The sequence below is a fragment of the Dermochelys coriacea genome, chromosome 5, assembly GCF_009764565.3.
Source record: "Dermochelys coriacea isolate rDerCor1 chromosome 5, rDerCor1.pri.v4, whole genome shotgun sequence".
Taxonomy (NCBI): Eukaryota; Metazoa; Chordata; order Testudines; family Dermochelyidae; genus Dermochelys; species Dermochelys coriacea.
In genome coordinates, this window is record NC_050072.1 from 79,316,426 (window position 1) to 79,333,436 (window position 17,011).

At 37.4% G+C, this 17,011-nt stretch overlaps 1 protein-coding gene across 1 annotated transcript in view; it reads left to right on the forward strand.

The window, feature by feature from the left end:
* The window catches only part of PRDM6 (PR/SET domain 6), a 99,122-nt gene extending 82,919 nt beyond the window's left edge, over nt 1-16,203 (forward strand). The window contains exon 8 of the mRNA XM_038403546.2: nt 11,846-16,203. Coding sequence (XP_038259474.1) covers nt 11,846-11,960 — 115 coding nt within the window. The 3' untranslated portion in view covers nt 11,961-16,203. The remainder of the gene's footprint in view (nt 1-11,845) is intronic.
* The last annotated feature ends 808 nt before the right edge of the window (nt 16,204-17,011 follow it).

Sequence of the window (17,011 nt, forward strand, 5' to 3'; positions counted from 1 at the left end):
ACAAGTACTCCTTTTCTTTTTGCGAATACAGACTAACACGGCTGCTACTCTGAAACCTGTCATTAGTTGAAAATGTCTGACAAACTGAAGGAGTTTGGTCGAGGCTGTGCTGTAACTGGCATAATATGGTTCATCCCTGTTTTGTGAATACACTGAAGTAACTCGTATACCAGTTAATTTGTAATTGTTAATCACATACAGAGAAAAATAGACTCAGAACCATTGGACAGGAAAAACACTATGGGTAACCCATGACATGACTCTAGTAAACTCAAAATAAAACTCATACAAATAATTTGCAAATGCAGTGATCAGAGAAAATCAGTTGTCTGTCAAGGTGGTTTTCAATTTTTAATTAAAAAAAACTGTACTGGAAACTGAATATAGTTCAACAAAATCCTTGATACAAACATTCTGAATTCAAACATTCTTTGGGTGTTTGGAAACAAACCTTGTTTCAGATTTTGTGAATGTCGCTGTCTCTATAATTGGCCAACCCCAAACCTGAAATCGGAATACACCCAAATTTGGTAGGGTTGGAAATCTAAAGCTGAATTTTTGTGGCTTGGGCCCATCTTTATTTGCAAGTGCATTCTTAGGACAAGTGGTAACCTGTTGTTGTAACTGTCTCTGCAGTTCTGCAGCTGTAGTGTTTTACATGTATTCATACCCTGTGTGCAGGTTTCAATGTACATGTACACAGTGAGACCTTTATTATCTACATTTCATGAAGGACTTCTCTAAGAGGTGTAAGTTCAGATAACAGAGGGAATTTAACAAGATCTGCAGGCTTCCGCACTTTTGAGGTCGTATAGAAATCACTTCTCTACCTTAGCTAGCTATTCACTTAAAATAAAACCCAAAACTCAGCCAAGCCACAGACATTTGTTTGTTTGTTTCTGTATTTGAGAGGCTGGTGTACAGCTGGTTAATGTAGGTTTCTACTTCATGGAGATAAAGGAATCTGCTCTGACCAACTACTTACTTAATCTAGGAGGCTCTTATAGAAGAAAATGTGTATTAATAAAAAGTCTATCTCTCTCTTAGCTGAATTGAGAGACATGGATTCATATAATTTTCTGCCTGGAACCAATACCTCCCTGGGAAAAAATAACCAAACCATTATTTTCTGTAAATACCTGGTCTTCTGTGGGGATGAGGAAATAAGGAGCTGAAGGGATAGAGTGTCTTTCCCAGTTCACTACGTGCCCTCACTCAACGTGATTTTTCTTTTCCTGTATTTCATGCCAGGCTAATGTAAGAGAGCTTCTGTCACTGAACCCTCACAGCAAGATCCCATCAGAGTTGCCCACCCTCCATATATGGTCACAAGAGACGCATGGCCTCCATGCATGTGTGTGCTTGGGAATGGAAGGACAGAATCAGAATTCTGGGCACATCCCATACAGTAGATTTTGGGAACCAGGAATAGAAAATAGGACCGCTTTGTGGGTGTCAAGTCATGGAATCCTGCAGCCTCAACAATGACACCCACAGTGCCAGTATCTTGAGTGAACAGAGTCCATAGAAAGAGACATAAAAATAGTGCTAGCAATCAGATTGATTTTTATCTAGTTGCTGTGTAAATAGATTTTAGTAATTAATTGAAGAGGTTTCCAGGTCAAAGTGGAAAATAGATTTCTTTTAATGTTAAGGTGTTACTTATGTGTAACCTTGTTGACTCCACTTAATTTTTTTTTCTTAACATCCTGTTTTTGTCATGTTTCCAATAGAACTGTTATTTTGCCCCATTTACAATCATTAATTCCCCCCCCCCTTTGGTCTGGTGATTTTTTTTTCCATAATGTTCTTTGTGACCACAACACAATTTCATTCTTGAAAGATCACAGGTTTCAGAGTAGCAGCCGTGTTAGTCTGTATTCGCAAAAAGAAAAGGAGTACTTGTGGCACCTTAGAGACTAACAAATTTATTAGAGCATAAGCTTTCGTGAGCTACAGCTCACTTCATCGGATGCATTTGGTGGAAAAAACAGAGGAGAGATTTATATACACACACACACAGAGAACATGAAACAATGGGTTTATCATACACACTGAAAGGAGAAAGAAAAGGAGTACTTGTGGCACCTTAAAGACTAACAAATTTATTAGAGCATAAGCTTTCGTGAGCTACAGCTCACTTCATCGGATCCGATGAAGTGAGCTGTAGCTCACGAAAGCTTATGCTCTAATAAATTTGTTAGTCTTTAAGGTGCCACAAGTACTCCTTTTCTTTTTGCGAATACAGACTGTAAGGAGAGTGATCACTTAAGATAAGCCATCACCAGCAGCGGGAGGGTGGGGGAAATAGTTTTACTTTGTGTAATGACTCATCCATTCCCAGTCTCTATTCAAGCCTAAGTTAATTGTATCCAGTTTACTCTGTCCACATATCTATTCAGGGTATACCATCATAGGGCCTAATCACATCAGCTACACTATCAGAGGCTCGTTCACCTGCGCATCTACCAATGTGATATATGCCATCATGTGCCAGCAATGCCCCTCTGCCATGTACATTGGCCAAACTGGACAGTCTCTACGTAAAAGAATGAATGGACACAAATCAGACGTCAAGAATTATAACATTCAAAAACCAGTTGGAGAACACTTCAATCTCTCTGGTCACTCGATCACAGACCTAAGAGTGGCTATACTTCAACAAAAAAGCTTCAAAAACAGACTCCAACGAGAGACTGCTGAATTGGAATTAATTTGCAAACTGGATACAATTAACTTAGGCTTGAATAGAGACTGGGAATGGATGAGTCATTACACAAAGTAAAACTATTTCCCCATGGTATTTCTCCCTCCCACCCCACCCCCCACGGTTCCTCTGATATTCTTGTTAACTGCTGGAATTAGCCTACCTTGCTTGTCACCATGAAAGGTTTTCCTCCTTTCCCCCCCCTGCTGCTGGTGATGGCTTATCTTAAGTGATCACTCTCCTTACAGTGTGTATGATAAACCCATTGTTTCATGTTCTCTGTGTGTGTGTATATAAATCTCTCCTCTGCTTTTTCCACCAAATGCATCCGATGAAGTGAGCTGTAGCTCACGAAAGCTTATGCTCTAATAAATTTGTTAGTCTCTAAGGTGCCACAAGTACTCCTTTTCTTATTCTTGAAAGAAACTGTTAAGTTAAGTACTATGTAATTAACAGATATTCTGGGGTGTTGTTTTATTTTTTGTTTCTTTTGTTGCTCACGTTAAGATATACATGTACTTGACACTATGGATTTGCCCTTTCTTAAAGGTGAAATGCAGAGCAACGAAATATATAAATAAATGTGTGTGCATGCACACATATGCACACCTTTTACTGCTTCCTTACAATGGATAAGAACAACATTGTACAATGGTTTTAGGGTTTTTTTAAACCTGCTTAATACAAGAAACATCAGTTCTAATTTCTCAGTTTTTTGCTGAAGGTCTTTACAAGAGCTTTGGAGGACCCTGAATAGTGATGTCACATGGAGCTAAACTGAGCTCCAACTCTCCCTGTCCCCAGATGTCAGAGGCAGGGATCCATATTCTTATGTGCTGATCCCTGCAAGCTTCTCCACAAGTGCAGACCCCTGCACTGATGTGGACCAGCATGCAGGAGGGTGGGCATAAGATTATCCAGAAATCGATTTACCCTCCCCTTCAGTTGTGGGGAGAGACCGAGCTGCAGCTTATGTACCTCACAGAGGTGTTGTGAGGATAAATACATTAAAAAGATTATCAATTACGTTGAGATCTACTGATGAAAAGGACTATTTAAGAGAAAGGTACTCTTATTGGTTTGTGTATCACCACCATTCAGATCCTCCTAAATTGCTGCCAAATCTTCCAGCAGAAGAAAGAATTGAGGGCTTGATTCTAAAGTTAAAACAAAAATAAAAAACAAAAAGGAAAAACCCCAAACACATTCTGAGGCTATTTTTAAATATCAAGAAGTAGTACATGGTTCAAAGACAATTTTTGTGGTTTTGCTTTGCAATGTACTTTAAAATATATATATTTACAAAGGGGATTTGAGCATATGCTTACTTAAAAAGTGAAAACTAAAAAGTCCGTTGGTTTAAACTCTCCATATCCCTAAAGGACAGGCAATCATGGCAATGTAGACAGAGTTTAACGTGTTCTAGATGAATAGGCTTTGGGAATATTCTTGCAATTAACAAAACAGATAATTGACATATGTTCAGAAAGTTGCTGGTTTTTTTAATATTTTTTAATTTTTAGGACTAAGTTACAGAACATTTTTGATTAAAAATTGAACTAAATTGTATTAAAAATATCATGGGTGTAATTTTAAAAATGGTTTATGTACAATTTCACAGCTAAAATGTGCACAGAAGTAACATGCATGTACAGTTAATGTGATTACATGTGCAAACCAACTAATCGTTCACGTAAAGAGCCAGTTAAGCATTTAACTAGCCATTTATACAATATTAGCCTAATATACACAGAATCACAGTGATTATGCACACAGATTAGTCACACAACTTCATGCACTTTTTTGCATGTAGAGTTGTGTGCTCGCAATTTTGAAAAAGACAAATATTTTAAAATCCCTTCACAATTTGTTTAAAAATTATTATTAAAGGGGTAATCTATGATTGGTTCAGTGTGGAAGAAGGTTCTTTTGCTGTAAGGTCTAGCTGTGTGTGTGTATGTGTGTGTGTGTGAGAGAGAGAGACTTTTGTATTTGTATTTTGTATATTTGTATTTGTATTTCCCTATAGATTAAAAAAAAGCTAAGTGAGGTTATGTGTAATCAAAGCCTGGCTACATTGTCTGGGCAGCAGGTCCAGTTGGAAGGGATTTCTTTTCATCATCAAAAGCTAGGAAGTGAGCCTCATCATTGTAATGTTTTATGTACTCTTATCTCACTGAAGTCTCCACTATGACTCTTAATCTGGCACAAAGCTCTCAACCAAATTAAAAGGTAGGAAAAAACAGAAAATTATTGAGCAAGCCACTATCCTATATTGTACTACTACCGTCTCTTCCAGTTCAGTGACATTAGCTAAAGATGAGTTAAAAGAACATGATGTTGCTGCTGTGACAACCACTAACAGTGACAGGGTTCTGTACAGCAAACTAGGAGAACAGTGATGTGGGTACTATCTAGCCAAACAGTACTTCCTGAAAAACCACCATGATGTCAATGCTGTTTGAGACCCTTAGAAAACCAGCCATACTATTGAGCAAAGTGAAAGTATATACACTCCCTTCTTTCTCTCCCCTCCCGCCGGCCTTAATCAAACTAGTAAAAGAGGGATATGTGTTGTGGACAAGGCAAAAGCTTGCTACATCTTGCATATGGTGTCACTGTATGAAAAATAACAAGGATCCAGTTTTCAGTAATGGCCTCTAACTTGGTGGCACAGTTTTAAATCATTCTTATGTGTGGGCCTAACATGGGACCACTTAACATGGGACTACTTAAGTCCCACAAAGGGCTCTCAAAGAGCTTATGTGGAACTTTAGTACAGGGCTCTTTTGTTGGCCTTCTGCTCAGGGGTAAATGAAACTAACAATGCATTGTAGAAATAAATATTAGTGGTTGTACAGAACATCTGTCCCTGATTGATTCATAGATACTAAGGTCAGAAGGGACCATTCTGATCATCTAGGCCGACCTCCTGCACAGCGCAGGCCACAGAATCTCACCCACCCACTCCTATGAAAAACCTCACATATGTCTATGAGCTATTGAAGTCCTGAAATCATGGTTTAAAGACTTCAAGGAGCAGAGAATCCTCCCTCAAGTGACCCGTGCCCCATGCTACAGAGGAAGGCAAAAAACCTCCAGGGCCTCTTCCAATCTGCCCTGGAGGAAAATTCCTTTCCGACCCCAAATACAGCGATCAGCTAAACCCTGAGCATATGGGCAAGATTCACCAGCCACATACTACAGAAAATTCTTTCCTGGGTAACTCAGATCCCACCCATTTAATATCCAATCTCAGGGGATTAGGCCTATTTATCCTGAATATTTAAAGATCAATTAATTACCAAAATCACATTATCCCATCATACCATCTCCTCCATAAACTTATCGAGTAGAATCTTAAAGCCAGATAGATCTTTTGCCCCCTCTGCTTCCCTTGGAAGGCTATTCCAAAACTTCACTCCTCTGATGGTTAGAAACCATCTAATTTCAAGTCTAAACTTCCTGGTGGCCAGTTTATACCCATTTATTCTTGTGTCCACATTGGTACTGAGCTTAAATAATTCCTCTCCCTCTCTGGTATTTATCCCTCTGATATATTTATAGAGAGCAATCATATCTCCCTCAACCTTCTTTTAGTTAGGCTAAACAAGCCAAGTTCCTTGAGTCTCCTTTCATAAGACAAGTTTTCCATTCCTCGGATTATCCTAGTAGCCCTTCTCTGTACCTATTCCAGTTTGAATTCATCCTTTTTAAACATGGGAGACCATAACTGCACACAGTATTCCAGGTGAGGTCTCACTAGTGCCTTGTATAATGGTACTAAAACCTCCTTATCCCTACTGGAAATAACTCTCCTGATGCATCCCAAGATCGCATTAGCTTTTTTCACAGCCATATCACATTGGCAGCTCATAGTCATCCTATGATCAACCAATACTCCAAGGTCCTTCTCCTCCTCCCTTTCTTCTAATTGATGCGTCCCCAGCTTATAACTAAAATTCTTGTTATTAATCCCTAAATGCATAACCTTACACTTCTCACTATTCAATTTCATCCTATTACTATTACTCTAGTTTACAAGGTCAGATCCTCCTGTATAATATCCCGATCCTTCTCTGAATTGGCAATACCTCCCAGCTTTGTATCATCTGCAAACTTTATTAGCACACTCCCACTTTTTGTGCTGAGGTCAGTAATAAAAAGATTAAATAAGATTGGTCCCAAAACTGATCCCTGAGGAACTCCACTAGTAACCTCCCTCCAGCCTGACAGTTTGCCTTTCAGTAGGACCCATTGTAGTCTCCCCTTTAATCAATTCCTTATCCACCTTTCAATGTTCATATTGATCCTCATCTTTTCCAATTTAACTATTCCCCATGTGGCACAGTATCAAACGCCTTACTGAAATCTAGGTAAATTAGATCCACTGCATTTCCTTTGTCTAAAAAATCTGTTACTTTCTCAAAGAAGATCAGGTTGGTTTGGCACGATCTACCTTTTGTAAAACCGTGTTGTATTTTGTCCCATTTACTATTGACTTCAATGTCCTTAACTATTTTCTCCTTAAAAATTTTTTCCAGGATCTTGCATACTACAAATGTCAAACTAACAGGCCTGTAGTTACCCGGATCACTTTTTTTTCATTTCTTAAAAATAGGAACTACATTAGCAATTCTCCAATCATACGGTACAACTCCTGAGTTTACACATTCATTAAAAATTCTTATTAATGGGCTTGCAATTTCAGGTGCCAATTCCTTTAATATTCTTGGATGAAGATTATCTGGGCCCCCCGATTTAGTCCCATTAAGCTGTTTCGCTTCTACCTCAGATATGGTGATATCTACCTCCATATCCTCATTCCCATTTGTCATGCTACCATTATCCCTAAGATCCTCTTTAGCCTTATTAAATACTGAGGCAAAGTATTATTGTTTAGATATTGGGCCATGCCTAGATTATCCTTGACCCTCCACTCCATCCTCAGTGTTTAGCGGTCCCACTTTTTCTTTCTTTGTTTTCTTATTTATATGGCTATAGAAGCTTTTACTATTGGTTTTAGTTCCCTTTGCAAGGTCCAACTCTACTTGACTTTTAGCCTGTCTCACTTTATCCCTACATGCTCTGACCTCAATAAGGTATCTTTCCTTGCTGATCCCTCCCATCTTCCACTTCCTGTGTGCTTTCTGCTTCTTCTTAATCACCTCTCTAAGATGCTTGCTCATCCAGCTTGGTCTACAACTCCTGTCTATGAATTTGTTCCCCTTTCTTGGGATACAGGCTTCCGATAGCTTCTGCAGCTTTGATTTAAAGTAATCCCAAGCCTCCTCTACCTTTAGATCCATAAATTCTTCAGTCCAATCCACTTCCTTAACTAATTTCCTTAATTTTTGAAAGTCAGCCCTTTTGAAATCAAAAACCCTAGTTGCAGATTTATTTTTGTTAATCCTTCCGTTCAGTTTGAACTGAATTAGCTCATGATCACTTGAACCAAGATTATCCCCTACAACCATTTCTTCTATGAGGTCCTCACTACTCACCAAAACCAAATCTAAAATGGCATCCCCTTTAGTCGGTTCAGCAACTACTTGATGAAGGAATCGATCAGCTATCATATCTAAGAAAATCTGAGCCCTATTATTATTACTAGCACTGGTCCTCCAGTCTATATCTGGGAAGTTAAAGTCTCCCATTATCACACAGTTTCCATTAGTATTTACTTTATTAAAAACATTAAAAAGGGTTTTATCCATATCCAAATTAGATCCTGGCAGGCTATAGCACACCCCAAGCACTATCCGAGGGGAGGCTCTACTAGTTTTCTTCCCCAATGTATTTTTTTATATTGCACCTTCATAGCAGGTAGTAGGAAGAATAACTACTAATAGTTACAGCCACAATTATATAATAACAAATCTTCACCTTCAGAAATAAAGATTGTGTTGAGGCTGGTCTGAAAATCTGGCCAAAAAATCTCAGAATGGGTTATGATCTACATGTTAGCCTTGTGAGTGATCACTGTTGATCACTGTTAACCTGAACTATTGTCTCTCTGCAATAACTTTAAGGAACACTTTTGCTTCCACATATACTAGATGCCTACCACCTTCCCTGCCAATCATCAGTTTACTTAACTAGCACACAACATTAAACACTTATGGCTCAGTATATGCATGTATCTGTCTTTGTTGGTCCATTTGAAGAATACAGCATACTACACCAATTACTTTATAGAGAGTATGTGGGGAAGGACAGCCATTACAGAGAAAACCCACAGCACAATCCTGGAAAAATTATTTCCTTTTCACTGTCCACTTTCTGTTTTTCTTTCCTTCTACTTTATCCTAAGCCTGTGATACTGATGGTTGTGATGGCCCACCTCATCTGTTCATATCTGGATATTTACTTACAACTTGATCCTCCAGTGTGCTGAGCAACCTAGCCCCAAACCAGCAAAATACTTGAATATGTGTTTAATTTTAAGCATTTTAAACTATGCATATGCTTAGTCCCATTCTTTTTAATGGGATTTAAGCATGAGTTTAAGATTTTTGCTGAATAGGGATGGGATTACATATGCACATAAAGTGCTTTGTTGAATCTGGGCCACACATACAAAATTAACATCTGAAAACTGGTTCACTAAATATTTACATATTGAAGTGATTTCCTTCCTTCGTTCCTGGTCCACATTTTTAGCAATGGACTTTTAACTTTTCAAATTGCTTTCAAGACAGTTATACCAAAAATTATTTAGGCACCTAAACACGTAGCATGATTTTCAAAAATGATGTGTACCCTCAGCTCCTATTAACTTTAGTGGGATTTCTGGTTTATTCAACATCTCTGCAAATCAAGCCACTTTTTTGTGTATCCAAATATTAATTTAGAAGCCTAATTTTACAGACCCATGTTTGAAAAATCTTAGCCTACATATATCATATATGCAATATATAGGTAAACACTGCTGTGTAGATCTACATAGGTCTGTATTGATCTAGAATGTGTGTACAATACACACACACAGAGTCATATATCAAATAACAAAATGCAAAGTTGAGGAAATTGCAGAGACTTGTATAGCCTAAACTTATCCTGGCACCAAAACTGATTCCAGTTACTTCATGATTTTTTATATATAAGAATATAATTTGCAAGTTATAGTAATGAACATTATAGTCAAGTAATGAAAAGTAGTATATTTTGACATACTAATCCTGTAACTAATCAGTTTTCTAATAAACAATCAGCAATACACTAATGTGTCATCAGCACTTCAGGAACTCTGGAGGGAGGATGATCTGCACATAGACGTTAATGAATACACCAAAAATCATTAGGCAATCAATATTTCTGAGTTATTTTCATTGAGCTGATAATGTATCAGACCTAACGCTGACATTTTACATTTGTCAAGATCACAGTGCAGTTTTTAACAGTAGAACAGGCTGCTAAAAATATTCCCAGAAAGACAATCAAAGAAACACAATGTACAGATGTTGATGTTCTATGCTGGGTACAATAGCTTAGATGAATGAATAATATCTGTGCTGTGGGTTCCTAATCATTTTTTTTTCTAAAAATGACTAACATGTAGAACATATCACAATTATGAATGTATGTAAATATCTTCTTACTCTTTTTTGTAAATGGCAAATCCTGTAATAAATCACCTTCAGTAATTTATATTGGTGGCTTTCAACCTTTCCAGACTACTCTACCACTTTCAGGAGTCTGATTTGTCTTGTATACCCCCAAGTTTCACCTCACTTAAAAACTACTTGTTTACAAAATCAGACATAAAAATACAAAAGTGTCACAGCACGCTAGTGCTGAAAAATTGCTTATGTTCTCATTTTTACCATATAATTATAAAATAAATCGATTGGAATATAAATATTGTACTTACATTTCGGTGTACAGTATTTAGAGCCATATAAACAAGTTATTGTCTAAATGAAATTTTAGTTTGTACTGACTTCACTAGTGCTTTTTATGTAGCCTGCAGTAAAGGTAGGCAAATATCTAGATAAGTTGATGTACCCTCAATAGACCTCTGCGTAGCCCCAGGGGCATGTGTACCTCTGGTTGAGAACCACTGATTTATATCACTGAAGAGAGAAAGATGGATACAAGGTAACAGGCCATTGTTTTCCTCACTTTTTGAAGATGGGAAATTAATTCATTATAGTGATGCTTTTATTGATGAAGATAAAACATCACACAGCTCCATTAAATTAATGGAGCCTTTATGAGTGAGAGCCTTACAGTGAAAAATCTGCTGTATTCCTAGCTCATTGTACAATTATATCTAGCATTCAAAATGCTAATTAAGAGGACACAATATGGGAATAAGTTAAAATTAGATGCACAGTGGATTCTCTTTTACTAGAGGGCTAGATGACTCATTCTGAACTAGAGAAACCCCTTTTCTTTTTTCTCAAACTTCATATTTTAATTCTCTGATTATTTTGCCACAGATTGTAGTTCACTGGAGAGGGGGGAAGGGTAATGAAAAGACTTAAAAGACAATGAAACGCACACTGCTGATTTTAAGAGTTCTTCTCACCCCCTCCCCACAACTATATCAAATGCTGTGGATGTTTTCAGACAATTGATTAACCAAGCACTAATCCTACCAGATTGTTTAAAGTAAACCAAACTATATAGTAATAGATAAATACAGAGTTTTCTTCTTGTTATTACACTAAGAAATTATTGCTCTACAGCTTCTCTTCTTCCAATAGGTGAATTTCTGATTTTTAAATTAGCAGAAGGTGAAATTCTATTTGTCATCAATTTCTCCTCGGGGGTTACAGAGCAGAAAACTGCAGCCAAGCTGCTGCTTTGATGGCTCACTCCTAAAAATCTCTTTTTGTTCTTTATCTATTTGAACTGACAGTGATCAGAGCTACAGCAGGACAGGCCTCTCTGGAGAAATCACCTTCCCCCTGTCTATTGACAGATTCCTCTGTTCTGAATCAGACAGGCCTCGTCCCATCATATGCATTAAGGCCTTGGAAGTAGCCACCAATTAAACCTCTTGAGCCGGTAAAATCTGAAGCCACTTTTGAGTGTCTGTTCTGATTAGACAGGATGAGACAAAGCCCATCACTCCTCGCCTCCCCCCAAGAGCAGCTCCCCAGTCTCAATTTTCTGTCTTGTCTTCACCAGGTGCGAGAGGTGTGAGAGGAGCTTCACACAAGCCACCCAGCTGAGTCGACACCAGAGGATGCCCAATGAGTGCAAGCCAATAACAGAAAGCACAGAATCAATTGAAGTGGATTAACTGATTGACTGGTTGGAATTAAACTGCAAGGAAAGTCATGATTAAATGTCACGGACACTTAAGCAAAACCAAAGATTTCCTCTGAGCAACTTTCAATCAGTCCCAGAAAACCAAAAGCAGTAATAAAATAAGTAAGATGTTAAGAGATATTGATCCTGGCATGGAAGTAAGACCAGGAAAGAGATTATTTATTTATGACTAGGGATAAGACTTATTTCAATGGACAAATAACCTGAGACTGCTAACATTTCAAGTCCCACCATGTATTGCTTTATTTCTAAAAGCCTTTATCATTGTTATTTAATACCAAAGCAAGGAATCTCAAGGGTTCTTCTGCCTATAGTTATGACTGCAAATGCACACGGACTTGTTTATTGTTGCACCTTTTTTTTTGAAGCATGACTCAAAGGACCCAGAACTAGTCCTTATATTTGGTTGGGTTGGTCTTGACATGGCTATAATAGAAATTCTTGTGTCTGAATGGTGCAATGGAAAGTGTTCTAGAACCATATCTGAATCAGTTCCCAGTTCCTCAGACCAAAGGACATTTCATATAATGGTTCCAAACTTTACATTTTTGCACACTTTTTCAATCTACATAGTTTTATTAGACAATTTTGTCCTGGTACAAAGTTCCTGGAAAACCAAACAAACGTTTTTCATGTCTATACATATACGGTTGTGTAAGACTATAGCAAGAAACATACTGTAACACATAGAGCTTTGAAACACAATATCACTGTTTAAAGAGAAAGAAAGTGTTTTCAGTAAAACTCTAAGGTTAATAAATTCTCTAGCTGAAAGTCCTACAATGGGAAGCAAAACAAAAAAGATTAGATTTTATTTAGGAGGTTGATGTAATGATTTGTTACTCAAAAGTCTACTGTATCTTATTTTACAGTGTCCAGATATTTGTACCTTATTGGCTCAGGTTCATTTGAAAGCAATCCCAGGTTACCTGAAACTTTCAACAAACTCAGCCAGTTTCAAGATTGCAACAAAACCTGAATCCAGGTGTCTTGTGTGTGGCTTCATTGCAGTCACTTTAGAGAGCTCTACCTAATTTTCATTCAAGCCAAGAGCTTAATTCCCATTAATGCTAAAGGGAGTTTATACACACTTATCAAGGAAAGACCTGTCCTCAAAAAGATATATAAACAGTAGTATAGAGTACTTAATGTGTGCATATGGGAAAGGCTAAACACCTTTCAGGCTGTACACTTTCTGAACAGGCACAGCTAATGTGATGTGTTTTTTATTGGCAGTTGCACACATTCGGTGAAATGCTGCCCCAATGGAGACAATGAGAATGTTTCCATTGATTCAGCAGGGCCAGGATTTTAACCACTCATCCTTAAAGCATTCAGGATTAAAAATATATCCCTTTGAATACAGTTCATATTTTTTTTAAAGAGTAAATGTTTATGTGTGAGTAAAGTCCTTTGTGGAGGCGGGGGTATTGGTTACACGTTACTCACCTTTAAAGAAATGCCTAGTTTCCTGAGTTGGTAGGCACTTCTGCAAGGGAAGCAGTGGGGGCAAAAGATCTATCTGGTTTTAAGATTCTGTTTGATAAGTTTATGGAGGAGATGGTATGATGGGATAATGGGATTTTGGTAAGTAATTGATCTTTAAATATTCAGGGTAAATAGGACTAATCCCCTGAGATGGGATATTGGATGGGATCTGAGTTACCCAGGAAAGAATTTTCTGTAGTATCTGGCTGGTGAATCTTGCCCATATGCTCAGGGTTTAGCTGATTGCCATATTTGGGGTCGGGAAGGAATTTTCCTCCAGGGCAGATTGGAGAGGCCCTGGAGGTTTTTCGCCTTCCTCTGTAGCATGGGGCATGGTTGACTTGAGGGAGGCTTCTCTGCTCCTTGAAGTCTTTAAACCATGATTTAAGGACTTCAATAGCTCAGACATAGGTGAGGTTTTTCATAGGAGTGGGTGGGTGAGATTCTGTGGCCTGCGCTGTGCAGGAGGTCGGACTAGATGATCAGAATGGTCCCTTCTGACCTTAGTATCTATGAATCAGATATTAGGCAGCACACCCTCATCAGTTTCAATGGTGACTTCTGCTTAAAAAAAGATTGCGCAAAGCAGTGCCTCTTTAAATCAAACACCATCAAACAAGACTACTAACCTTTCTTTCCACACAGAGCTGTTGATGTTTCTATGTGTTATTCTAAGATGGTAAAGAAACATGAGTGCATGGCAACCCAGAGCAGAGGTCATCAGAGAGATGCTGGATCTTGATTTCCTAACATTATTTATAAATACAAGGAGTGAATCCTGGCCTCACAAGTCAATGGCAATACTCTTGTTAACTTCATTGAGTCCAGAATTTCACCCAATATATGGTGCACAAGCTTTCTTCAACAGCTACATGCATATTGGGATGCCACTAGGAAAATGAGCGTCCTACCTACTTCAGAGCTTGTACTCCCAGGAATGCGAGATTCCAGTGCTGGAGGAGGGAGTTTAGAAAAAAGGAGGTGGTATTGGCAAATGAAGGGCAATAAGATGATAGAAATACAGCCCATTCCTAGGTCTGACCTATTTTTTGGTGCTAACATCTTGCTTTTTTTAAGAACTCTCCCAGTTTGTCATCATTTTGTATTTCAAGAGATTGCTGGTCATTTGTGACCATGTGTTCTTCCTATCTTATTGCTGGCATACTACACACCATAACAGTTCACAGTCAAGATACTCTATTTGCCAGTTTCTATATTATTTTTCACTGTTTCATCCACATTGGTGTGGTCTTGCATTATGGGCTGTCTGAAGTATTCACAGCATCATCTGAAAACCTCAACAATTATTTAAATGGGTTCAATTTAACAAAAAAAGGGCTGAATTTTCTGGACTAATTTTCACTCAAAAATGGTCTCTTTTCAAGGCTAAAATTTGATGTGTTTTAATTTCATGGTCTTGTTTAATAAAAGATCAATTTTCACATTTAATTTTTTAAAATGTTCTCTGTTTCATTGCAAACACTGCAATTTTAAGATAATGCGATGGAGCCAGTTTTGGGGGTCTTGCTATATCATGGAGGCTAAATTGTAATTTTGTTTTGTGAAATTTGTGATGAAAAACAGATTCATTCTTTTTGCCCGATCCTAATTTTCAAGTTGTTTATAAGTACTCAATTACAAAATCAGAAAGTAGTAGAAATCTAGTAAAAAGGCATTTTCCACTTTCCAGCCCTGTTTCTAAACCAAAGAGATTTGGATAAGCTTGGGTAAGAGTCCAACTTTATGGATGCTTATCCAGATTTATCCTTTGAATTATTTGAGGTTCTAATCTAGTATTTATCTGATTTTTCTATAGGATGAGAGCCAGATAACATGAATAGCGAGGTATCAAATATTACAATTTAAAGGTCAGAATTTAGGCATCAGTTTATTCACAGTAGTAATTGGCTTAAGCAGCAAAGTTCAGAACCAAATCTGTATTTTCGTAACATTCAGGAGTGTTTGGATTTGGGCCATGTCTACTTTAGAGAGACCAGAACTGCTTCTAAACCGTTTAGCACATCTCTGGTAGTACCATGATGCACACACATTACTCTAGTTTACTAATTAAATAATCCCAATATAATGCAACAGTCCTATTCAGCACTTGAACAGAGCAAGACTCTCATCACTATTGTAAATTATGGAATTATTTCATCATAAACTGCAGAAATAAGTAGGTTTTGCATCAAAGTTAGGTGAGAAATGAGATATGGTAAACTCTGATAGGCAAATGTGAGCTACATGTTGTATCAGCAAACTATGTTTTTGTATTATCAAGGTATTCTCTCCTTTTTCTATGAGATGAAATCAGTAGCAGATCTGAGCACTAAGTATCTCATAAGGTAAGGCCTATGATTTGCAGTAGTTTTTAAGGGACAGTTCAGAAAAGCACTTAAGCCTGTACTTAAAATTAAAGTTGTGCATAACTCCATTGCTGAAAAGTGATGGCCTTCATCATGTGCTTAAAGTGCTTTCCTGAATGTGGCCCAAAAGATTTGAAGACTAACTGCATTCTTTTAGGAGTTTGTTGGGATTTGTTTTTAAACATTCCCGTGAAAAGCATAATTTTTGCAAAAATTATTTTGTACTTCCAAAGGACATTTTATTGTATTTGCTCATTTTATTCACTATGTTGTCTGATTTCCAAGCACATTTTTAATTATTGCATTGTCGCTTTACTAAGGCACTTTCACAATATAGTTGGCAACATACAAATGCAAGTCTGTGCAAAAAAAATACGTAATTTCAGAGTGGATGTTTCGCTCTCAAGTTATTCAGTGCAACAGTGTGCATCTATTACAATATAGTAAATGTAAAACTGTCCTTGAGAGTATTGACAAGCTAAAACACATCCTGAATTGAACTAAACAAAATCTAGTTGCTTTCTACTCTTACTGAATGCTGAGTGAGTTTCTATTTGGGTATCAATGTGTAATTATGCATTTCGGTCCATTAAGGATATAATCTTATATGCTTGAACACAGTGAATTAAAACAGTAAGTAAGGTATGATTACCTCAAACAATAGTAATTATGTGCCTACCATTTCTGAATTTCTGAAACTGTTGAGATCTCCCTTTTGAAGTTTGGTAAATATGTACAAGTATAACATTCTTCCAATACTGGAAAATCCAAAACCTTTTACAATACGTCTAAAATTGTATACATTTCTAATGTTCACATACACACAGAATGAAGTCTCTTTCCCTCACACACACTTCTTAAAAAAGCTTCAGGCCCCTTAAGAAATCACAGCTGACAAATAATATGAACTTTTTAAATATCAAAATGACAGTTCTCTTTTGAACAAGAACAGAGCTTTGAACAATGTAATAATTACAGTACATTAGATACTAAAAACTGAAAGGCTATGATGTGTGGATCTGTTACTTTCTTTGTATACTTCTCTCTTTTTAAAATTGTTATTTATCACTTGTATGGTGCCGTTAGGGTATATGGAGTGTCTGATAGCTGCCAAACAGATGTGGTTGCTAAACAGTAAATATTTGAAAATAAAGAAGTGGTAAAAGTC